Source organism: Rhincodon typus, chromosome 36, assembly GCF_021869965.1.
Source record: "Rhincodon typus isolate 14 chromosome 36, sRhiTyp1.1, whole genome shotgun sequence".
Lineage (NCBI taxonomy): Eukaryota > Metazoa > Chordata > Chondrichthyes > Orectolobiformes > Rhincodontidae > Rhincodon > Rhincodon typus.
In genome coordinates, this window is record NC_063367.1 from 18,186,089 (window position 1) to 18,212,592 (window position 26,504).

General features: G+C 43.1%; 1 protein-coding gene across 2 annotated transcripts in view; it reads left to right on the plus strand.

Annotated features, from left to right (window-relative positions):
- The window catches only part of pstpip1a (proline-serine-threonine phosphatase interacting protein 1a), a 107,692-nt gene that overhangs the window by 18,520 nt on the left and 62,668 nt on the right, over nucleotides 1-26,504 (plus strand). For both annotated transcript variants that reach the window (XM_048617280.1, XM_048617281.1), the window contains exons 2-3: nucleotides 7,238-7,338; nucleotides 9,289-9,363. In XM_048617280.1, the coding sequence (XP_048473237.1) occupies nucleotides 7,238-7,338; nucleotides 9,289-9,363 (176 nt within the window). The remainder of the gene's footprint in view (nucleotides 1-7,237; nucleotides 7,339-9,288; nucleotides 9,364-26,504) is intronic.

Here is a 26,504-nt window from a genome sequence, read left to right on the forward strand (position 1 = left end):
CAGACCTGCTGAGCTTTTCCAGCAAATTTGTTTTGGCTCCTGATTTACAGCATCCACAGTTCTTTTGGTTTTTTTTTTAGCAACATGTCCACCCCTTGACTGATCACTGCTGGCAACCACGACAAGCTGCCTGGCTTTGTGTCAGCACCTGAAGCCCAAGCTTTGGCTGAAGGGACAAAAATGTAAAAAAGGCAAGGCCGAGATGCTGTGAACATGCAAGTGGGTGCAAAGGGAGTCAGTGGTCCAAGACCAAGCAATGAGCCCTGAGGTGGGAATCTGAGAGATGGTGTCTGCCCCTTTTGTGCAGTGTCCTGCAGCATCGTTACAAGGCATTCCAAAATGCAGTTCTGAAGTGCATAACTGGATCTGTTGCAGATGTGCCATGAGGTGAGGCTGATCTGTGTCCAAAGCCAGGTTCTGTGGGTGGTGTGCGGGTTGTCACTATCCATGGACCATAACCAGAGATATGGGGACTGCTGCCCAAAATGGAGGGCCATGGGAGCAAGTGAGAGCTGGTACTTGTCCTGACTTCCATGTCAGGAATTATTGCTGCCTATTTTGTATCCGGAGCTGGGAGAATAGAAAGCTCATATTATCGAGGTGACATTAGATGCCGATGTTTTTTTTTATTGGATGCAAATAGGCCTCTTGTCATTCGTGAACGAGATTCCCATCTTACCATTCAAAACTTTATTGCACAATCAGAATTTATTATACTTGATGTTGAGAATCTCATTTTTTCAATTGTGCTGTATTTTCCCAACTGATTTACCAATGTCCACATATTTTCAGAAACCTGATTTCAGACTGAATCTCTGTCATCCAATAATTACTTAGTTAATTATTGTATTTCACATGAATTAGGAAGAGAAGTCCACCATGAGGTGGTATGTGTAGAGTCTAACATTCACTTCTTCATTCAGGTAGACTCATTACAAGCTTCGATCCTGAATGGCAGTCCCCAGTTAAAAGATGTCTCTGGTAATTTTTTCATGACAGCATAGCTGAACACACTCAGTTATCCCACAGAATGTGCAGCCATCTGCATCTTATTAAGCTGTGGGAATGTCCATCACTGTTACCCTGCCCTTCCTGCTCCTTCAGTTGTGTTTGTGCAACAGCCTCTGATTTAAAAATAAAGCGAGCGATGAGACAATTATAAAAATTATGAAAGACAATTCTTTCTTTGTGTGACTCAGGATTTCATTATTATAACATTCCTACACTGCTGCACTTCCCAAATTGAATGCAATTAACAACAGTCAATGGTAGAATATTAAGTTCGTGGATCTCCACAATCTCAGAAGAATGGAGAGATTTGCTCCCTCACTCATTCTCCAAGAGAATTTAGTCGTTGCTCATTTCTCCCCTTTCTCAGAGATTTTTTTAATGGATGGCTTGGTAATTGAGAATGCCCACCCAAATAACATCTGAGCTCCTGAGACTGCAAGGGTCTCCAGCTTCACCCTCATGCAGAGTTATGCAATTCCTGCTGCTGATCTGCAGCCTGGTGACTCCTAACAGGAGGTAGGCATGTGTGGATATCATGAATGCCAACATAGACCAATATTAAAGGCATCAAGGGTATGAAGAGAAAGTGAAGATATGGCATTGAGATAGAGGATCAGCTGCAATGATATTGAATGGTGATGTGAGCTTGAAGGGCTGAATGACCTATTCCTGTTTCTCTGACTCAGCAGTCATGCAGCAGCTGGGGTGAAAAGCTGTAGCTTATGCTAGAGAGATGGGGAAGGAAATATATGAAAAAACAATTCTGCTTAACTTCAAAATTTTCTCTTAATCTTTGGTATGCTTGTATTGATGTTTGAAATGTTGATTGCTGATCACATCGTCGTTTGAACAAATTTGAATCGGTCAGTAAGGCATTTTTAATGGTTAATGCAAAAGTTACTAATTTATCATACTCTAATTAACATTGGTTACAACTTGAGTCATTGAGATGTACAGCACAGAAACAAACCCTTCAGTCCAACTCATCCATGCGGCCAGATATCCCAACTAATCTAATCCCATTTGCCAGCATTTGGTCCATATCCCTCTAAACCTTTCCTATTCATGTACCCATCCAGATGCTTTTAAATGTTGTGATTGTACCAACCTTCACCACTTCCTCTGGCAACTGATTCCATACATGCACCACCCTCTGCGTGAGACTTAATGGTAATTGTGGTGAAGCGACACTCCATATACATTATAGGAGCTAGCTTTCAAGTGAGAGACATTTAAGCCAATGTCCACTTGCTTCAAAAGCAATTCAGCATCTGAAGCACCTGGAGATGCACAATATGTTAAGGAAAATGTCATTTTTCTAAAGAACAAGTTGTAACAGAAGTGAATAACCTGATATTTTTGTGACTCATGGTTGGATTTCATTAGTGGTTGCTAAGGGGAAAGCAGCTTGATGAAACAAACTGGTGGTTTTGAGAGGAGAACCTCAAGTATCTCCAAGTGGTGTGTGACTTGCCTAATTTTTCCTTTCTGTTTCCCTCTCCACAAACGGGTAGGTGGATGTCCACTGTTGAATATTACAGTAAGGAGCTGAAGCAGGCTCAATAACTGCTCAGTGCTGAATTAACTGATTTGTGATTATGGTAGGCTTTATTAATGGAAAGCGGAACAAGATGCAACAAAAGTTCTTGCACATTTATGGTATCTTGCCGCTACCCTCTGGACGACCCAAATCATTGTGGGGAATTATTTTGAAAAGAGAAATGCTGTAAAACACTGTAGCCGTCTCACATGCATGCACGTGCATGCACACACATGCACACACGCACACCCGCATGTGCATCACATCCCTCAGACAATAATGAGATCAATTTAAATTGGCATCTTATTTTATTTTCTCTAACTCCACACAATCAATTCAGACCCAGACAATCTACATTCCAACTACTTAAGGAAGTGGCCCCAGAAATAGTGTAAGCATTGTTGGTCATATTTCAAGTTTCTGTAGACTCTGGAACAGTTCCTAGGGGTTAGAGGGTATCTAATGTAAAACCACTATTTGAAAACAAGCAGTAGAGTGAAAACAGGAAATAAAGACCAGTTAACCTGACATTGATAGTGGCAAAAATGCTAGAGTCCATTGTTAAAAATTTAACAGCAGGGCACATGGAAAACAGTGATGGGATTGGACAGAGTCGGCATGGATTTACAAAAGGGAAATTATGCTTTACAGATCTATTGGAATTTTTCAAGGATGTTACTATTTGAATTGATCAAGGGATCCAATGAATGTGGCTTACTTGGACTTTCAGAAGGTTTTCAATAAGATCCCACAGAAGAAATTAACGTGTAAAATTCAAACACTTGGAATTGAGATTAATGTACTGACATGAATAGAGTCTGGCTGGCAGACAGGAAACAAAAAGTTGGGATAAACGGGTGAATTGCTGAGTGGCAGTGAGCAGTGGGATACAACAAGGATTAGTGCTTGGACCCCAGCTACTCACAATATATTATAATGATTTAGATGCAATATCTCCAAATTTACACCAAGCTGGGTGGAAGGGTGAGCTGTGAGGAGGATGTGGAGATGCTTCAGTGTGAAGTTTGAAAGAACTGTGGATGCTGTAAATCAGGAACAAAAACAGAAGTTGCTGGAAGCTCAGCAGGTCTGGCAGCATCTCTGAAGGAAGAAAAATCAGAGTTAACGTTTCGGGTCCGGTGATCCTTCCTCCGTTCTGTTTTTTTTTCCGTTTTTGTTCCTTGCTTCAGTGTGATTTGGACAAGGTGAGTGAGTGAGCAAATGCATAGCAGCTGAAGTATAATGTGAATAAATGTGAGGCTATCCAGTTTTGGAGCAAAAACTAGAAGGCAGATTATTATCTGAATCATGATAGATTGAGAAAGGGAGAGGTACAATAAGAGCTGGATGTCCTTGTACACCAGTTGCTGAAGGCAAGCGTTGCAGGTGCAGCAGGCAGTGAAGAAGAATGGTATGTTGACCTTCATAGTGAGAGGATTCGAGTACAGGAGCAGGGATGTCTTGCTGCAATGGTACAGGGCCTTGGTGAGACCACATCTGTAGTATTGTGTGCAGTTTTGGTTTCCTTATCTGAGGAAGGATGTTAATGCTATAGAGGGAGTGCAGCGAAGATTTACCAGATTGATTCCTGGGAAAAAGCCATCCCCTACGGACAAGTCCTATGCATACACAGGAGCTGTTCAGATGAGGACGAATGTGACAGTCACCTGAAGGTGTTGAAAGATGCCCTCATAAGAATGGGATATGATGCTCAACTTATCAATTGTCAGTTCTGATGTGCCACAGCGAGAAACCGTAATGACCTCTTCAGAAGACAGACACGGGATACGACTGATAGGGTACCCTTCGTCGTCCAGTGCTTCCCAGGAGCAGAGAAACGACGCCATGTTCTTCGTAGCCATCAGCACATTATCGATGACAATGAGCACCTTGTCAGGATCTTCCCCACGCCTCCACTTCTCACCTTCAAACAACTGCCAAGCCTTAAACAGACCATTGCTCGCAGCAAACTACCCAGCCTTCAGGACAACATCAACCACAACAATGTACAACCCTGTCATAGCAACCTCTGCAAGACATATCAGATCATCGACATGGACACTATCATCACACGTGGGAACACCATCCACCGCGTGCATGGCAGATACTCATGTGACTCAGCCAATGTTGTTTATCTCATACACTGCAGGCAAGGATGCCCCGAGGCATGGCATATTGGCGAAACCATGCAGATGTTATGATAACAGATGAATGGACACCGCGCAACAATCGCCAGACAGGGATATTCCCTTCCAGTAGGGGAACACTTCAATGGTCAAGGACATTTGGCTTCGGATCTTCGGGTAAAAGTCCTCCAGGGTGGACTTCGGGATACACAACATTGCAGTGTCGCCGAGCAGAGGCTGATAGCTAAGTTCAGTACCCATGAGGACGGCCTGAACTGGGATCTTGGGTTCATGTCACACTACAGGTGACCCCATCACACTACACACTCACTCACACACGTGCACACACACACTCTCTCACACACTAACACACTCTCTCTCTCTCTCTCTCACTCACTCACACACACACACTCTCTCTGTCTGCGTCTCTCTCTCACACACACTCTCTCTGTCTCTGTCTCTCTCTCTCTCACACACACACACACACTCTCTCTGTCTCTCACATGCACGCGCACACACTCACTCTCACTCTCACTCTCTTTCTCTTTCTCATCACGCACACACACATATAAATCTATGGGGTGAATTTGCATTTGCAGATTTGTAATTTGAAATACATTCTATTTTGTTCAAAAAGCGTACAATTTGTAGACAGTCAATGTGGCATTTTATAAATTCCTACTTTGGAAATAAAACCAGTCTCACTCCAAGTTAAAACACAGACAGATTCTAAACAAGGCCTCACACCTCTGGTATACTGATAAAACCTTTATTATCTCGGGGCAGTGATTTGAAAGAAATAAATTCTGGGATTTGCATATTAATCAATTGAAACCTGCATCTCAGTTCTAACTGATTAAAGGTTTAACTGTTATCTGATGTTTGCTTAATAGATTTGCATCAGTTCTATGACCCTTTGATCTTTTGCTTACAAATTCTGTGTTTGATACCACCTCTCTCACTAACATCTGAAGAAGGAGTTAGACTCTGAAAGCTTGTGTTTTCAAATAAACCTGTTGAACTATAAACTGGTGTCATGTGATTTTTGACCTGATTCCTGGGATGGCAGGACAGGCACTTGAGGAGGGGTTAAATTGGTTAGGATTTCATTCACTGGGGTTCGGAAGAATGAGGAGAGAATCTCAAAAACCGGTAAAATTCCAACAGGACTAGACAGGGTAGCTGCAGCAAGGATATTCCAAATGATAGGGGAGTCCTGAACCAAGAGTCACAGTTGAAGGATATGGGGTAAACCATTTAGGATTGAGATAAAGAACAATTTCTTCACCCAGAGAGTGGTGAGCCCATGGAATTCACTTCCCGAAAACATTGCATGGTATCAAGATGAAGTTGAATATAGCACTCGAGCCTAACTGATCAAAGGATATGGGGGACAAGCAGGAACAGGCTATTGAGTTGGATGATCATGGTGAATGGCCTACTCCTTCTCGATTTTAAATGTTTTGTGTTCCTATGTTTATGTGTGAAGAAAGACTGGATCAGTTAGCACTATATTCACTTGAGTTCAGAAAAATGATGGGGGTGGATCTCATAGAAACCTATAAAATTCGAACAGGATTAGACAGGGTAGATGCAGGAAGGATGTTCCTGATGACCAAAGAGTCCAGAACCAGCGGTAACAGTCTCAGGATCCAGGTTAGGCTGTTTAGGACTGAGCTGAGGAGAATTTTTAACATTTAGAGAGTGGTAGCCTGTGGAACTCTCTGGCACAGAAAGTGGTCGAGGCCAAATCATCAAATGTTTACAAGAAGGAGTTAGATATCTTAGAGTTAAAGGGATTAAAGGGTATAGGGCGATAGTGGGAGCAGAGGACTGAGATTGCATGATCAGCTATGATCATATTGAATGGTGGAGCAGGCTCGAAGGGCCGAATGGCCTACTCCTGCTCCTATTTTCTGCATCATAATTTGAATTACATTTTGAAACACAGAAACAATGTGTGCCACTGCCAGCATTTTAAGCCTGTAAGTTGTTACGACGTTATCTGTAGTATCCCGACAGTGTGGAAACAGACCATTCAGCCCAACAAGTCCACACTGACCCTCCGAAGAGCATCCCACCCAGACTCACCCCCCCTTATCCTATCTCTGTAACCCTGCATTTCCCATGGCTAATTGACCTAGACTGCACATCCTTGGACACTGTGGGTAATTTAGCATGGCCAATCCACCTAAGCTGCACATCTTTGGACTCTGGGAGGAAACCCACGCAGACACGGGGAGAATGTGCAAACCCCACACAGACAGTCACCCGAGGGTGAATTCGAACCCGGGTCCTTGGTGCTGTGAGGCAGCAGTGCTCACCACTGAGCCAATTAGCTTGAGGAGGGAAGGAAGCTAATTCTGGCAGTTCTTGTATCTTTCATTTAGCATTTCCACAAGATAGATTAACTGAAAAAGCAATGTGGTTGAGAACCTGGATTAAGTTACTGTCAAAATACCACTCTGAGGTGTACTGACATTGAGATATATGTGGTGGGGTCAATGGCCTTGAACAATTGGACGTGTTGTTAATGCCACTCCATCTGTTGTTTTCACAGTGCCCAGAATTTACCAGTTATGTTGGGCATGAGGTCTTACTGGAGCGGTTACAGGAAGGCCGAAAAATGTGCAAGGACATGGAGGAACTGCTAAGACTGAGGTAAGATTTCAGAGTTCCTGGATTTTATGAAGCAACTATTTTGGTTGAGGAAACGAAGGAACAGCTGCAGCATTGAGGAACTGGAACCCTCCACTATGTGCCTAACTCCCAAAACATTTACTTTGAAAGTAAGTTTTTGCGCTCTGTTCCCCCCAAGGTTTTGGTGCCTGGTGATGTGATGCAGTTGCTCAGGATTTGACAGTTGTCCACTAACGTTAATGGAACCAGATTTAATATTTCCTCACCCATGTATCTATTCTTCATGCCTAGCTGAAACAGAAAAAGTCATAGGATTATACGTGATACGCACCATAGTTAAGCCTAATCTTTACTCCATTTGACATCATAGAGTCATACAGCATGGAAACAGACCCTTTGGTCCAACCAGTCCATGCCAAACATAATCCCAAACTAAACTAGTCCCATCTGCCTGCTCCTGGCCCATATCCCTCCAAACTTTTCCTATTCGTGTACTTATCCAAATGTCTTTTAAACATTGTAATTGTACCCGCATCCACCACTTCCTCAGGAAGTTTATTCCACATGTGAGCGCCCTCTGTGTAAAACATTTGGCTCTCATGTTTCTTTAAATCTCTCTCCTTTCACCTTAAAAAGTGCCCCCTAGTCTTGAAAACCCCCATCCTGGGGAAAAGACACCTACCATTAATCCTATCTATACCCCTCATTATTTTAAAAACTTCTATAAGGTCGCCTCTCAACCTCCTACGCTCAAGTGAAAAAAGTCCGAGCCTATCCAGCCTTTCCTTATAATTCAAACCTTCCGTACCTGGTAACAGCTTGGTATATCTCTTCTGAACCCTCTCCAGCTTAATAACATTCTTCCTATAACTAGGCGGCCAAAACTGGATGCAGTAATCCAGAAGAGTCCTCACCAATGTCCTGTACAACCTCAACACGACTTCCCAATACTTTTTGTTTGGAGTTACTGTGTTGGGAAAACTGCAGTAAATCAGGTTTTCGGTTTGTCTTTTTCTCAGTCTAGTTATTGTTCTTGGTAAGATGTCAGTCTTTGTTCCAATTTATCCAAACGACTTGGGTTTGAACATTTATGGGGCTCATTCATTGTAAGATTGAATGGGACCACAAGAATTCAATGTTCTAGACTTATCCTGGAATGTAAAGTTATCTCCCAGCTATATTTTTATTCTTGCATTACCAACTGTCACCTTTGAACTCTCGCCTCCACCATAAATGCAAAGTCTTCATGGTTTTTTTTGTAACCATGGTTGAGCTCATCCGTTCAGCTACATTGGTCGCATCATTTCCCTCACATGTCTCACCGAATCAAATTTACTCCCAGGGTTCCCATTGCCCTGGAATAAAACTTGAGTCTCTCTCCTTCACCTGCCAAATCCAAGCTTATATTGCCCATGAGAACCCAGTTCCCACTAAACTGCTATTTTACTCCAGTTTCCCTCCTGCTCACAGATAACGTTATAAACAGCAATGCCCTGCTGCCAAAATCCATTCATTTGTCATCTTTAGGGTGATTGAAACCTGCACTAGAACACTGAGGTTGTAAAATTGTCACCCTTTCATATGTAACCTTGCCCCTGCCAATCTTTAACAATCTTCAGTTCTACAACAATCTTTATTGCCCTAACTTTGGCATATTATACATTTCACAGAACATTTCCCCACCCCCTCAAAAAATCCAATCCCACTTTCTTCGCCCAATGATTGGTGGCTTGGCCCCGAGCTCTGGAATTCCATCGCCAAGCAACTCATGATTTTTAAGGCGCATCTTTAACAAAGCAACCTTGATTACCTTTTGATTACCCATTGGTCAAGTGTTGACTATTGACTGGATATACTCCTGTGAAGTAGCTATTGGGATATTTGACTGCATTAAAGGTGTTTCATTATAGGAACAATTCATTCTCCAAAATCCCTGATAACAATGAATGAAACATTTTGTGTTTTGTGCAGGGCATATGCAGAAGAAAAATATGGGAAGGAGCTGGTCCATATTGCCCGCAAAGCTGGAGGTCAAATGGAGATAAAGTAAGTGTGTATCTTAAAGTGTTGCCATGTAGTGTTAAATGGAAAATATTTGGAGTGCTTATTGGTGTCTGTTTGCTCTCTGTTGGCTGCTACTTTAAGCTGTTATTTAATAGATTTTGTAATCTTGGATTGGAATTCCCCGTACGGAATATAACAGGTTGAGAAATCTGTTGATCTTATTTTAGGGGAAGTCATCGGAAGAATGTTGCATTGCGTGAAAAGGAATTGAGACGTCTTGTTGACGTTGTACAGGATGTTGGTGAGGCCTCTTCTGGAATACTGTGTGCAGTTCTCATTACCCTGTTACACGGAGGATAGTATTAAACTGGAGAGGGTTCAGAAAAGATTTACCAGGATGTTGCCTGGAATGAAGGGTTTGATCTATAAAAATAGACTGGAAAGGCTGGGACCTTTTTCACAGGAGTGGAGGAGGTTGAGGGGTCACGTTATTGAAGTTTATAAAACCTTGCGGGGTGTCATAGATACGGTGAATGACAAGGGTCTTTTCCCGAGGGTGGGGGAGTTCAAAACTACGGCATATTTTTAAGGTGAGAGGAGAAAAAGTTAAAAAGCTCATGAGGGGCAACTTTTCACAAAGAGTGGTTATTGTGTGGAATGAACCTCCTGAGGAAGTGGTGGATGTAGTCATAGTTACAACATTTAAAAGGCATTTGGATAAGTTCATGAATAGGAAAGGATATGAGCCAAACGCAGGCAGGTGGGACTAGTTTAGTTTGGGACAATGGTCAATGTGGACTAGTTGGACTGAAGGGTCTGTTTCCGTGCTGTATGGCTCTATGACTCTATAAAACAGGCCTGGGTTATTCAGCACCTTGAACCTGTACCACCATTCAGTTAGATCATAGCTGAGCTGTATCTTAACTCTACTAACCTGCATCGATTCTGTAATCTGTAAAAGCTCCAATGAAGATTTATCAATTTCCCATTTGGAAATTTTCAACAGGCTGCCAGCATTTTAGGGGAGAATTTCAGATTTTTTACTATCCTTTGTGTGAATAACTGTTTCCTAACAATCTTCCTGAACTGGTTGGAGTTATAGCCAACTCAAAGGAAGATGGTAGGTATTGTTGGAGGTCCAATCACGTCAGCTCCAGGACATCTCTGTAGCAGTTTCTCAGGGCAGTTTGTTAGACCTAACCATCTTCAGCTGCTTCATCAATGACTTTCTTCCAACATAAGGTCAGAAATAGGGAAGTTCTGTGAGGATTAGCACATGGTCAGCACCATTTGTGACTCTTCAGGTACTGAATCAGTCCATGTCCAAATGCAGCAAGTCATGGACAACATACAGGCTTGGGCTGGAAAGTGGCAACTAACATTTGTGCCACACAAGTGCCAGGCAATAGCCATCTCAAAGAAGAGTGAATCTAAATATTCTTACCTTAGACATTCAGTGGCACTTTCACGGAATCTTCCTGCTATCAATGTTCTGGAGGTATCATTAATCAGAAACTAACTAGACCAGGCATATAAATACTGGTTACTAGAGCAGGTTGTTGACCATCTCTGAGAGACAACAGTATATACATAGATGAAGGTACAGCAGAGATATTTAGACCTCTATAAAACACAATTAATTTATTAAGTACTTAAACAAATAACAAACACTTTTAACTACTGGAGATATCTCAATCACTGTCATTCATTACCCTGATTTTTGTAACTAAACCCAAACGTTATTATCCAGGAGAGTTGGCAGCTGGCCAAACTGTGCTTGATGTCTTCACCATGCCTCCTGACGTAGGGTACTTCTTGCAGCGTTAATCTTCGAAGTTATGCTGAACAATCAGAGGCTTTTGGGCTGCTTCACATATAGGTCTCTTTGTGGTATATGCCTTATTTGAAATTATCCATGCATGTGTCCAATCCTGAATGTTTCATTCAAATGTATGCCTTCCTTGGTAGAAACAGCAGTTACTTAATTCCTGCTCTTGGCAGACCTGAATGACTCAGTGTAACTCCACTCACATAACAGCCTATGGTAAAGCCCAAAACATCAACTTTCTTGCTCCTCTGATGCTGCCTGGCCTGCTTGTGTTCCTCCAGCTCCACACTGTGTTATCTCTTACCAGTTCCTGTTATCTTCAGCCTTATTGAACAAGGTCAGAGGCTAAGAATCCTGCAGCGGGTAGCACCTCCTGACTTCCCAAAGCCTGTCCATCATCTACAAGGCACAAGTCAGGAATGTGATGGAATAATGTCCACTTGCCTAGATGGGTGCAGCTCCAACAACACTTGAGAAGCCTGACACTATCCAGGAGAAGGCAGCCCACTTGATTGGTACCCCATCAACTAGCTTAAACATTTATTCCTTTGCCACTGACTCACAGACGCAACAGTGTGTACCATCTACAAAATGCACTGTAATAACTCACCAAGACTCCTTTGGTAGCACCTTTTCAAACCTAAGACCACACACCACCTAGAAGGACCAGGGCATCAGATGCATGGATATAACACCGCCTGCAGTTCCCTCTCCATGCCACTCAGCATCCTGTCTTGAAAATATGTTGCCATTCCTTCACAATTATCAGGTCAAAATCATGGAATTCCCTTCCTAACAGCGCTATGAGTGCTCCTACACTGGATTGTAGCAGTTCAAGAAGGTGGTTCACCACCAACACCTCAAGGGATTTTGGGGATAGGCAATAACTGCTGGCCTAAATCCATGAACAAAGGAAACAAACACCCTAGCTCTGACCTTAATGTTCCATTCCCTTGCGCTGAAATCCAGCTACCCCACCCCCAGCCACCATTCTCCTACTTCCCCAATACCAGGGAAAATTGCAAATAGTGGGAAACTATTAATTCTTTAATCACTTTAATTAAGTCCCCCCTTAATCATCTATATTCAAGGGAATGCAAACCCAGTATATCCTAAACAACCTTAATGACCTATGTGGTAAGTGGGTTAACCATTTTTTCAATGCAAACCCTTTATTCATTGTCGTATTTGAGGTTAGCACCTTTATGGAAAGAGTAAACTCAGGAATACCACGCTACAAATCTGTTCCTTATTAGTATAGTGCCCAAACATCTTAACCCAGAAGTTTTAAGTAGCTGTTCTTTGATGGGGACAGAAGGATGGTTGGGGGAGATTAAGGTAAAAATGACTCAGCAGTTAAAATAGCAACAATTTATAGTTATAAAGCATCATCTTTAACATAATGTACTATCTCTCGGTGTCACAGTGAGCATATAAGGAGATATTACATCAGATGATCATAAGCTTGGTCAGAATGGCAGAATTTCAAGAAGTATCTAAAAGGAGGAAAACAGCTATTGAATATTCTATATTCTATATTTAAGACTGGGATGAACAAATATTTACAATTGTAGGTTGTGGGAGGGTACAGAAATGTGGAGTTGAAGCCCAATATCATCCATGATCATAGTGAATGATGGTGCAGGAATGATGGGCTGAAAGATCTATTCCTGCTCTTATTTCTTGTGTTATAGTGGGAAATGGAGATGTGTGGAGAATTCCAAAGTTTGGAATCTGGGTAACTCAAGGTACAATGGTGGAGCAGTTGAGTGTGAACTTTTTTATATTCACTTCTGGGACATGCGTGTCGCTGTCTGGGCCAGTATTTATTGCCTGTCCCTAGTTGCCTGTCCCTAGTTGCCTTTGAGAAGGTGGTGATGAGCTGCCTTTTTGAACCACTGCAGTCCACTTGTATAACTTGACCCATAATGCCCTTAGGGAGGGAATGTATAAGAATCTGTTGTGTATATTCATAGCACACAACAATCAAATTATCTTCCCTATTATCTTAATGACAAAATTAACTTGGTTATTTTAAATGGTTTAATGTTTCTGTTTAAATGGCACGTTTTAGGTAAGCAAGTTAATTAACATAACAACATGACTGATTGTTTCTACCTATATTATCAGATAAAAGGTTTTTGCTTTAAACTCAATATTAGTCATTGACTAATAGGATACATAAACACATTTTGGTTTTCAAGTTTTAAACATTTATTGTATTAAATCTAAGGGATATGCATTGTGAGTCTGCAGTGGACAAAATTAACATTGACTAGACTGTTTCTAGATTGCATTGACCCTGCTGCTTCAACTCATTTTGTTAACCATGCTGTAAGAATTTATCATTGTCTGAAGCCTGGCTGGGGCTGAACTATTTAGAAGAAGCTCTTAAGAGCAGGAGTATGCCATTGGGCCCTTTGAGGCTTCGACACCATTTAATAAGATCATAGCTGATCTGATAGTGATCTCAACTCCACTTTCCCATCTGTTTGCCCCTGTAATCCTGGACTCATTCCCCTGTCAATCAAAGATCTATCTAATTCAGCCTTGAATAAATTCAATGACCCAACCTCCATGCTTTCTTGAAAACAGAATGCCATATACTAACAGCCCCTGAGAGAAATAAATTTTCCTCATCTCTGTCTTAAAAAGCAGACCTTTTTATTCTTAAACTTTGACCCATAGTGCTAGTCTATCCCATAAGAAGAATCATCTTCACCCATCCACTCAATGAAGATCCCTCAGGATCACATATGTTCTAACTGTAAATGGGTATTGGTCCGGCCCATTCAACCATTCTTCATACAATAAGCCCTTCGTTTCCAGAACTGAGTCAAACGAACCTTCTCTGAACTGCTTTGAATATACTTTTTAAAATACAGAGACCAAAACTGCACAAAGCACTTCAGATGTGGTCTCATCAAGGCAGCACTCTGTGCAGCTGCAGTAAAACTTCTGTACTTTTATATTCTATTCTGCTTGTAATAAACGGCAACATACTATCTACTGTAAGTGTGGACTGACTTCTGTGAGTCGTGCACCAGGACATTCAGGTTCCTGTACCTCAGAGTTTTGCAGTCTGTCTCCATTAAAGTAGTGTACAGCTTTCCTATTCTTTGTACCAAAGTGAACAAGTTCACCATTTTCCACATTATATGCCATCTGACAAATTTTTGCCCAGTCACTTTCAACCTGACGTCTTTGCAGATTCTACTTTCTCTTGACATCATACCTTCCTTCCTATCTTGGGCATTTCAGTAAATATATTTTGACCCATTGAAATACAGAGAGATTGATATGGGTGTTCCTGCAGACCAAACAATGAAGCTAAACAGGCAGGTGTAGCAAGCAATAAGGAAAGCAAATGGGATGTTGGCTTGAGGATTTGAGTTCAGAAATAGGGATGTCTTCCTGCAATTATACAAGGCCTTGGAGACACTGCACTTGGAGTATTGTGTACAATTTTGGCCTGGCCTAAGAGAGAATATACTTGCCATGGAGGGAGTGCAGCAGACATTCACTTGGCCAATAGCAAGGATAACAGGACACAATCTGTAAGGAGAGATTGGTTTGACTGGCCCGGATTCACTCGGTTCAGAAGGATGAGATGGGACTTGATTGAAATGTGTAAAATTCTAATAGGGACGGACAGACTTGATGCAGGGAGGACGTTTCTCCTGGATGGGAGTTGGCCATTTAGGACTGAGATTGTAGTGATTATAACGAGATCAGCCAGGTGGACCTCAGAGAATATGCATTCCCTGTTTTAGGGTTGTTAACCTCGTCCAATCAAGGAGCCCTGGCTGACAGATATAAACAGGAGTCTCAGAGGTTCTGTTCACTCTGAGAGCTGGCCCTGATGAAGCCAGAACAGTATCAAGTACTATGCACATGCAAATAAAGGGTGACTTGGTGATTGGGATACTGGCCTCCGTGGAGTTATTTCAGAGATGAAGAAATATTTCTTCACTTGGAGGTTGGTCAAGCTTTGGAATTCTCTAACATTGAAGGTTTTGGATGGTGGCTCACTGAGTATAGTCAAGAAAGAGATTTATATCTAAAAAATGTATCAAAGGCATCAAGGGGTGACAGATAGCAGGAACAATGGAGCTGAGAAAGAGAATCAACCATGACCATATTGAATAACAGAGAAGGCTTAAACAGCCAAGTGGCCTACTCTTGCTGTTAGTTTCTATGTTTCTGTCATCTAAGTCATTGACAGACATTGTAAATAGTTGAGACTCCCGTAGTAATCCATATTATACTCTATTAGTTACAGTTTGTGAATCCCAAAAAGACGCAGTTATCGCTACTCTCTGTTTCCTGTTTGCTAGCCTGTACTTTATCTATGATAATATATTACCCCATAAACCATGTGTTCTTTTATGTTGTGTAGTAATCCTTAGTAACGTCACTTAATCAAATGCCTTTTGAAAATCCAAGTACACCTACAGTTTCCTGTTTATCACCTTGCTTGTTACTTCCTTAAAGAACTCCAAATTAGTTTGACACTATTTCCATTTAATGCCCAAGCTTTGCGTGAGTCCTTCAAAAGTGTTACTCTGGCAGTTCTCTACGAATGTATCTGTTTTATTTTGCCTGCAACTTTGTAGTTTTTATCAGCCTGTCTCACAAACCAGGAAATGTATCTAGGTCAGCCCCTACACGCAGCAAAAATGTGACGATCACCAGATAATCTGTTCTTTTGTGATACTGCCACAGGCTCTGCTTCTGTCCACCCCTAAGGGGCCTTGGTTTGACATTTCATTCAAAAGCCAACATCACCAACAGTGCAGTACTCCTGTAGTACCACATGGGAATGTCAGCCTGGATTTTCCTGATCAAGCCTCTGGAGTGGGAGTCAGAGTGGAAAGTGATACTGACCAGGATTCAGGGCTGGCTGTCATCTGAATCTGAAGTCTATGACGTTTTAAAGTTTAGCCACGGAATGTGGGCGTCACTGGCTGTGAGTGGTTAAATTGCCTGTTCTTACTCACCATTGAGAAGATTATGGTGAGCTGCCTGCTTGAACCGCTGCAGCCTACTTACTGTAGGTAGGCCTGCAATGCCCTTAGAGAGGGAATTCCTGGATTTTGACCCAGTGACACTGAAGGAACGATGACATATTTCCAAGTCGGGAGGCAGAGTGACTTGGAGGGGAACTTGCAAACGGCAGCGTTCCCATGTATCTGCTGCTTTTGTCCTTCTCAATGGTAGTGGCTGTGTGTTTGGAAGGTTTCTAAAGAGCCTTGGTGAAGTTTTGCAATGAGTCTTGTAGATGGTACACATTGCTGGCACTGAGCATCAGGTGGTGGAGGGAGTGGATGTGCTGTCAATCAAGCTGGCTGCTTTGCCCTGGATGGGGTCAAGCTGCTGAATGTTGTTGGAGCTGCACTCATCCAGGCAAGTGGAGAGTATTCCACCACACTCCTAGCATGTGCGTTATAGATGGGACCACATTTGGGGAGTCAGGAAATGAGTTACTTGCTGCAATATTCCTGGCCTCTGACCTGTTTTTGTAGCCTCAGTATTTAAACGCCTCGTACAGTTCAGTTTCTGGTCAATGATAACACCAGATTGTTGGTAGTGAGGGATTCAGTGATGGTAATGACATTGAATGTCAAAAGGATGGTAAAATTTTCTCTTATTAGAGATGTCCATTACCTGGCACTTGTCAGCCCAAATCGGGATATTGTCCAGATCTTGCTGCAATTGGACACAAGCTGCTTCAGTATCTGAGGAGTCATGAATGGTGCTGAACATTGTACAATTATCGGCAAACGTCCCCACCTCTGACCTTATGATGGAGGGAATGTCATTGATGAAGCAGCTGAAGATGATTAGGCCTAGGACACTACCCGAAGGAACTCCTGTAGAGATGTCCTCGAGCTGAGAGGACTGGCCTCCAACAACCTCAACCATCTTCTGTATAACTCCAACCAGTGAAGAGTATTTAGTCCAGTAGCCACAAATGATTAGTTTTAGCTATTTGAAACCTAACAAATGTGAAAAAAATAGATTTACACTGTTATTACTAATTTGTCCCTTTAGAGTCAAAGAACGAAACCTTTTCAGGGAATGAGTAACGTGAGCTATGGCAAGATTTGTGTCAGAATCGAGGCCAAGCCCAACACCAGGAGCATCTTATGCCTTTTTTTATGCTTTTCGTAAGCGATGCATTGAGTTTCTCACTGAGCAATGATGAGTTGTCAATTGTGGAAGATTATTGCTTTTTAAACACCTTGTTGATGGTCCATTTGCCTCATTAATATTCAGCTTCCTACAATAGTTAACTCACCAAATAGGCTAGACATTGGGAAAACTCAACATGGAAATCTCAGAGGGTACCTGACAGATCCAGCTTGCAACTTGCCCCAGAGGACTTCCCTATTGGTTACCAGGTGCCAACGTGTTAGGGTATGGTCCATGGGCACCAGTAACACGCACCCCATGTCCATGGACATTGGCTTCCAATATGTCATAGATTCATAAAGATGTACAGCATGGAAACAGATCCTTTGGTCCAACTCATCCATGCTGTTCTAAACCCCTTCCTATTCATGTACCTATCCAGATGCCTTTTAAATGTTGTAATTGTACCAGCCCCCACCACTTCCTCTGGCAGTTCATTCTATATATGCACTACCCTCTGCATGAAAAAATTGCAGCTCAGGTCCCTTGTAAATCTTTCCCCTCTCACTTTAAACTATACCCTCTAGTTTTAGACTCACCTGCCCAGGCCAAAAGACCTTGGCTATTCACCCAATCCAGGCCCCTCATGATTTTATAAACCTCTATAAAGTCACTCCTCAGCTTCGGATTCTCCAGGGAAGATAGCCCCAGCCTATTCAGCCTATCCCTATAACTCAAACACTCCAACCCTGGCAACATCTTTGTAAATCATTTCTGACACCCTTTAAGTTTCACAACATCTTTCCTATAGCAGGGAGACCAGTGCCAGACTCTAAGAACCCTCATGGCAAATCTCTAACCCACTTACAGGACACTCCAGCATCTCTGTGCTGTGCCCTGGTCACTCTCATTGTAACGCTGCAAGAAGGACACTCTGTGCTCAGGGGCACACACACATCGACTGGACCAGGGTGCATCTCCAGGCTGTTTGCTCGCCATTGTAATGTTCTCTCCCTATGAACCTACCTCGATGCTCACAGCGTCCCTGCCTTGCCTTGCCTTTATGCGCATTGCCCATCAGCCAGAGATATCAGGCTCTCTTGAAAGGAAGGAAGTTTTTCATGGTCGTCAACAGGCCTCAGTCAAGTCAAGGGGACAGCCTTTGCTCAGAGGGTCCTTGCACAGTAGGAAGTAATTTATTGCAAGGAAATTAAGTGATTGAGATACAGGAATGTAGGCAGCTCGTAGATAGACTGTGTACGACAGGGTCTTGTGCTGTCAAGAGAGAAAACGGAAGCGATGGTAGCTACTATAATATACGTAGTCAAGGTCAATATCGGTCTGTTGGGAAAAAAGCTGAATATGAGAAAACTCAGCCTAATATGGATCTTCAGCTTAAAGTCCAGGTTTTAACATCTCCCAGCTCTTAACGTTTAGAAATGGCAGTTCATTCTGAGCACTTGTAATTGTCCCTGTGCATAATGAGATACGAACCATGTACAGAAACCATGGTGCAGTCAAACAGGGACCCAATGAATAGTTGGTGCATTTCATCAAATATAATTACCCAGACAATCCAAATCCACCTTTTGAATAATATTGGAATCATACCTGGGGTTCACTCACCGCAAAGTTACACGACATAACAACTAGGAAAAAAAACTCAGTAAATTTGTAATCTTTATTTGTCAATCCTTAGAAGCAAGCAGGATACTTCCCATAGAATATAGATTGTGGCAAGAACCTTAACATGGAGTTCTTTTAATGTGGGGGAGTTAGTTGCGCTGCAGCTGCCACACTGTTCTGGCTAGCCAGGAACCTCCCCCGCTCTGGGGGAGCCCACTGAGGGCACATCGGAAGAGTTTGCAGGCTGATAATCAACCTGTTTGACTACATTACAGCCATGCCTTCTGGGGCCATTGAGTGCTGGAGTGGAACTTGGATCTTGTGGCTCAGAGGTGGAGAAAACAGCCTAGACACTACAGGGCAATTTAGCATGGCCAATCCACCTAACCTGCACATGTGTTTACAACAAAGCAACCCAGACCAAATCTTCTCCAAACAAGAAATAATTTCTCCAGCATACTGCAGAAATCCTGCTTTTATTAGAGATGGGCAATTTTTAACTGCTGGACTGGGGAACCTGAAAATAATGAACATATTCCAATCTGCAAAGCTTCCTGACCAAACCAGAATTAAACTCTTATTAATCTGAGCCTGCATTTACTCAACACCAATTAGATTTTAAGGCTTTTTATGACAGAGCAGTTCATCAATGAATGCTGTCACACTCCTGCCCTTATGAAGCAACATGTTGTCGTGAATAGTTAGAGTGCTGCTAGTTCAGCAATGAAATGGAAGTTTCAACACAAGTAAACATTTCTAATCAAAACTTTAGCTTTTTGTCTGCACATATCCAGATTACTAGAACTTGTACTGAACCAATTTTTGGCTCCTGCCCCTCTTGGCAACAACTTGAGTTTGATTTTTAATGTGCTGTTGTTCAGCACATTGCATGTGAATCAACTTCTAGCAACAGAACATTTCTTGAGCAGGGTATGTGTTCATTTCCTGTCCTATCTGCTCTAAAAATGACTGATGAAGGCAGTTTGTGGTTATTGCTGCAGCTCTTTAGGAAGTGACAGCATTGCTGAGAATGAGCAGGTCCGCAACAAAGATTTTTACCATGAATTTGGGCAATCTGGGGTCCAGCTCTTGTTCTCTGCCACCCATTCTTGTTCCTGATGGAGAGATCCACCCCAACCTTAAATTTACCTGGACCATCTCTAACACCTCTCTCCCCTTCCTGGACCTCTCTGTCTCCATATCGGGCAACCACCTCGAAACCGATATTCATTTCAAGCCCACCGACTCCCACAGCTACCTAGAATACTCCTCCTCCCACCCACCTTCCTGCAAAAATGCTATCCCCTATTCCCAATTCCTTCGCCTCCGCCGCATCTGCTCCCAGGATGAGGCATTCCACTCCCGTACATCTCAGTTGTCCTCGTTTTTCAAGGACCGTAACTTCCCCTCCTCGGTGGTCGAGAACGCCCTCAACCGTGTCTCCCACATCTCCCGCACCTCATCCCTCACACCCCGTCCACGCAATAAAAACCAAAAAAGAATCCCCCTCGTCCTCACGTACCACCCCACCAACCTCCGGATCCAACGCATCATCCTCCGACACTTCCGCCATCTGCAATCCGACCCCACCACCAAAGACATCTTTCCCTCCCCACCTTTATCTGCTTTCCGGAGGGACAACTCTCTCCGTGACTCCCTTGTCCGCTCCACACTCCCCTCCAGCTCCACCACACCTGGCACTTTTCCCTGCAACCGCAGGAAGTGCTACACCTGCCCCCATACCTCCTCCCTCACCCCCATCCCAGGCCCCAAGAAGACTTTCCACATCAAGCAGATGTTCACCTGCACATCTGCCAATGTGGTATACTGCATCCGCTGTACCCGGTGTGGCTTCCTCTACATCGGGGAAACCAAGCGGAGACTCGGGGACCGCTTTGCAGAACACTTACGCTCGGTTCGCAACAAACAACTGCACCTCCCAGTCGCGAACCATTTCAACTCCCCCTCCCATTCCTCAGACGACATGTCCATCCTGGGCCTCCTGCAGTGCCACAACGATGCCACCCGAAGGTTGCAGGAACAGCAACTCATATTCCGCTTGGGAACCCTGCAGCCCAATGGTATCAATGTGGATTTCACAAGTTTCAAAATCTCCCCTCCCCCCACCGCATCCCAAAACCAGTCCAACTCGTCCCTGCCTCCCTAACCTGTTCTTCCTCCCACCTATCCCCTCCTCCCACCCCAAGCCGCACCTCCATCTCCTACCGACCAACCTCATCCCGCCCCCTTGACCTGTCCGTCCTCCCTGGACTGACCTATCCCCTTCCTAACTCCCTACCTACACTCACCTTTCCTGGCCCCATCCCCGCCTCTTCGACCTGTTTGTTTCCTCTCCACCTATCCTCTCCTCTATCCCTCTTCTATCCGCCTCCCACTCTCTCCCTATTTATTTCAAAACCCCCTTCCCCTCCCCCTTTTCTGATGAAGGGTCTAGGCCCGAAACGTCAGCCTTTCTGCTCCTATGATGCTGCTTGGCCTGCTGTGTTCATCCAGCCCTGCACCTTGTTGTCTCTTGTTCCTGATGGCTTTGTTTCTGACCTCCTTTCCTTTGTCATGTCTGTTCATTGCCAAACAGGAAATAATCAGAATAGCAAAATTCAGGGTTATGTTGCTAAATCAAGGGGATTAAGTTGAAGGGTATTGACGTAACACTGTGGTTGAGGCCACACTTTGAATATTGTGTCAATTCCGGTCATGATACATTGGCATAATGCTGTTCAATGTGTGACTTCGACATGTGCAACTGCATTGAAGCCCTTCTGCTCTGTTGTGTTTCAGTGTTGCAAGAATGTGAATTGCCAGAATTCCAGTGGAATGTGGCAATGTCCCTCTTCAACTAGCTGCCAAGAAGAATTTGAGGAAAATCTGATGATGGCACCCACTTCCTCTATCCTTATCTTCTCTCAGTGCTGACAGGATATTACCATCTCCTGATGAAATTAATATTTGCAAAGCATTCTATCATGTGTTTTGGGCACCTTGAAGTGACCATTGCCAACCATTTTACACACAGCAAGATCCCACACACTCCAAACTATCCGGTGTTGCCTGTGGGAGGAATTGTTGGCCAGAACGCTGGGAGGACTCAAAGATTCCATGAGCTATTTCATTCTGCAGTGTGGCAGTCAATAGGAACAGGAGTAGGCCATTGGACCCCCCGAACCTGCTCCGCCATTCAGTAGGATCATGGCTGATCCGACATTCCTCACATCCATTTTCCTGCACTTCCCCAATAACCCTTGATTCCCCAACTGATCAAGAATTTATCTATCTCAGCCTTAAATATACTCAAGGACTCTGCCCCCTCAGCTCTCTGTAGCAAGGAGTCCCAAGTACTCACAACCCTCTGATAGCAGAAATTCCTCCTCATCTCAGTCTGAAATTAGCATCTGTTTATTCTGAAACTATGCCCTCTGGTCCTGGATGCTGCCATCAGTGGAAATGTCCTCTCAGTATTTACCCTGTCAAGCCTCTTTCAAAACTGAATGGTAGTGTAAAGGGTTGATATTAATATTTAACTGAGATAGTTTGCATCTTTGGTGATCACATGACTACCAGAGCCAATGGGAGATGGTGCTATCTGGTCATCCTTTTATAAAGCCCCATCCTCAGGATAGTTTGCAGATGATGTTCCATAAAAGTTAATGTTTCCTGACAGACTGTCCCTCTGGTATCTATCAACCCCAATCCCAAATGGTAATAATGGACAGACTTTGCGCCTGTGGAACCAAATATACCAGTCATGTTTATAAGAGTCATTGCATTACTTCCATTCCTCATTATGTAGCAGATGCACCAATTTTCAAAATGGAAATTGCTACATGATGGACCTGAATGTAAGCTTAAAGCATGGAAATAATGGAGAGCTCACACTTGACCGGCTCTTACATTGGCCTGTGAATTATTTTTAGACAGCCCTTGAGTCACTTAAAGCACAAAATACATGTAGCCTCATATAATTTGATAATGAGATAAACTCTATTTTAGGATCCCTAGGTTGTCCAAGGCCTACTTCAGCCCTGTTTGTTTTACCGCATACGAAGTAATAACCGGCCACCAGCAAATATGCCTGATTCAGAGCATTTCTAAGGCCTGCTGATATGTTGACATGACTTCTGTGATGCTTGAATAATCACACTTCGAAATTGAAGAAAAGAGAACTCTATCTATTTAATTCTGCAGGCTGCCTGGAAGGAAGTGGAACTGAGTCAGACTCCACTAGATCAGTCTTTACCGATTCTGTTCCACATTACATGCTTTGCAAATGCAGCTATGAAATGTTCAACTAAATGGTCCCTGAAAAAATATTTACACATAACACTGTTGTTCCTGTCTTTAATATGTAACAATACAATTGCAACCATCCCCAACCCCCACATCTCCTGTACTTGCCTGAGGTGAAGACCACTGCCAGTAAAGTAAGCAAGTCAAATTCAACCTGGCCATTCATAGGACTTGGCCATCACAGGCAAAGTGAATGTTTCTTGCCATTGAAACAGTGATGGTGAGCTGCCTTCTTGAGCCATTGCAATCTGTTTGGTCTAGGATTATGGAAGGCAATGGCCTAGTGGTTTTATCGCTGGACAATTAATCCAGAGACACAAGTTATACTCTGGGGACCTGGGTTCCAAATCCACCATGGCAGATAGTGGAATTTGAATTCAATAAAAATCTGGAATTAAGAGTGTAATGATAACCGTGAAGCAATTGTCGGGGAAAAAAACTCATCTAGTTTACAAATGTCCTTTGGGGAAGGAAACTGCCATCCATATCTAGTCTGGCCTACATGTGACTCCAGACCCAGAGCAATGTGGTTGACTGTCAATTAGGCAATAACTGTTGACCTAGCCAGTAATACCCTCATCCCCTGAAAGAATTTATTTAAAAAACTGGAGGTGTTCCTCTGCACTTGCCGCCCTTGCGCCATTGCAGATTTGGGAGCTGCCTTTGCAAATGCAATAGCTGATATGACCCAAGGCCCACTTTCAAGCTAGCCCCAGGGACATGCCATGTACATGTGCCTGTGGTTTGTGGTAAGCAACCATATGCCCTGTGGTTACCAACAAAAGTCAGCAGAAACTTTCTCCGTTTATACCAGTCTTTGTGAGGCGGATTGTTTTGGATTGAGTTGCTGGAGTTCTCTTCTTCCTGCTAAAAATGCAGAAGTCTTTTCTACACCGTTGGCGTAAATGTGTCAGAAGATTTACCAGATTAATATCTGGCACAGCCTGGTTGCCTTATTAGGAACGGTTGTGAAGACCAAACTTGAATCTGCAGATGTTTAGCAGAATAAGAGGCAAATTTATTCTTATTGTAGTTGGGGCAGCACAGTGGCACAGGGGTACAGTGGTTAGCACTGCTGCCTCACAGCACCGGGACCCTGGGTTCAATTCCACCCTCAGGTGACTGTCTGTGTGGAGTTTGCACATTCTCCCTATGTCTGCGTGGGTTTCCTCCGGGTGCTCCAGTTTCCTCCCACAGTCCAAAGATGTGCAGGTTAGGTGGGCATGCTAAATTGCCTGTAGTGTTCAGGAATGTGTAGATTAGGGGGTTAAAGGGGGACAGGTTCTGGGTGGGATGCTCTGAGGGTCAGTGTGGACTTGTTAGGCTGTAGGGATTCTATGATCTATGAATTTCATTGAAACAGAAAGATCCTGGGGGACCTTGACAGAGCAGATGTGGAAAGGATATTTCCTCTTGTGACAGATTCATAACAAAGGGTCACTGGTTCAAAATCATCCATTTAAAACAGAGGTGAGGATAATTTTTCTTTCAGTTGTGAGTCTTTGGAACTAACTTCCTGAAAAGGTGGTGGAAGCAGAGTTTTTGAATATTTTTTAAGCAAAGGTGGCTAGTGTTTTAGTAAGCAAGGGACTGAAAGATTATATCGGGTTGACAGGAATGTGGATCAATCAGATCAGCCACGATCTTATTGAGTGGCAAAGTATTCTTGAGGAGTTGATTCGCCTACTCCTACTCCTTGATTGTATAAGAACATAAAAAATAGGAGCAGGAGTAGGCCATCTGGCCCATCTAGCTTGCTCCGCCATTCAATAAGATCATGGCTGATCTTTTCATAGAGTCAGTTTCACTTACCTCCTCGCTCAGTATAACCCTGAATGCCTTTACTGTTCAAAAATCTATCTATGCCTTAAAAACGTTCAATGATCAAGCCTCAACTGCTTCACTGGACAGGGAATTCGACAGATTCACAATCTTCTAGGTGAAAAAGTTCCTCCTTAACTCAGTCCTGAATCTGCTCCCCCTATATTTTGAGGCTATGCTCCCCAGTTCAAGTCTTGGAGCAGACATCAGGAATTTTTCTGGGTGCCTTGTGCTCACAAGTGCCTGATGCCCTGTACAGGTGCCTACACTGTTTTGGACTCCAGATGGCTATATGTAGAAGACTGAAATGTCTGTGGGCAGCTATAAATGTAAATACTGACTGTTCATCTGTTATACAGCACAAAATCCAGGTCATTTTCTCAAAAAAAAGTGAGATTTAACAGGTCAGCTGATGAATTTGAGAAAGGGAAGTGGACTGAACACAGTAGCAGTGGAATACTCCACAAGTAAAGTGGAATGCAAAAGTGGAAAGATTAGAGACTCACTCAAGAGTCTATGAATTGAAGCTGAATGGAGCATTTGGATGAGTGTAGAAGCTCCGTTTCGAAATGATTCCACGTCTGAATTTGCAAACCTGAAACTGAATATAAAAAGGGTGAGTAACTCAGGAAGTAAACCTATCCTAATTCAAAATAATATTCAAATTACATCTCGTTGGTTCATTCCTAAAAGATGTCTTATTGTTCATGGTCATGGGGAGATCAGTGCCACAGCCCAGTGTACTCTAAATTGGTCTTCTTATTCACGGGGAGGATTAAGCTATCACTGATGAGGCATTTGTTTCCCTCTCCCAGCTACTCCATGAAGATGCTGATTTGATTTGTTATTGTCACATGCACTAAGATACAGTGAAAAGTATTTTTTGTGTGCTACCCAGACAAACCATACATTGCATAAGTACATCAGGGTAATAGAACAGAGTGCAGAATATAGTGATACAGCTTACAGAGAAGGTGCAGAGAAAGATCAACTCTAATACATGAGAGGTCCATTCAAAGGTCTGATAACAGTGGGGAAGAAGCTGTTCTTAAATCTGATGTTTTCAAACTTTTGTATCTTCTGCCTGACGGAACACAATGGAAGAGAGTATACCCGGAATGGAAGGGGTCTTTGATTATGTTGGTTGCTTTCCCGAGGCAGCGGGATATATAGATGGAATCAATGGAAGAAAGGCTGGTATGCAAGATGGAGTGAGTTGCATTCACAACTCTCTGTAATTTCTTGCAGTCTTGGGCACAGCAGTTGCCATACCCCGCTGTGATGCATTGGATAGGATGCTTTCTGTGGAGTATCTATAAAAGTCGGTAACAGACATTGTGGACATGCCGAATTTCCTTAGCTCCTGAGGAAGTAGAGGCATTGGTATGCTTTCTTGAGTGTAGCATCGATGTGGATGGACCAGAACAGACCAGCCTGTTGAATGCTACAACCTGTGAGGTGAAGGCTG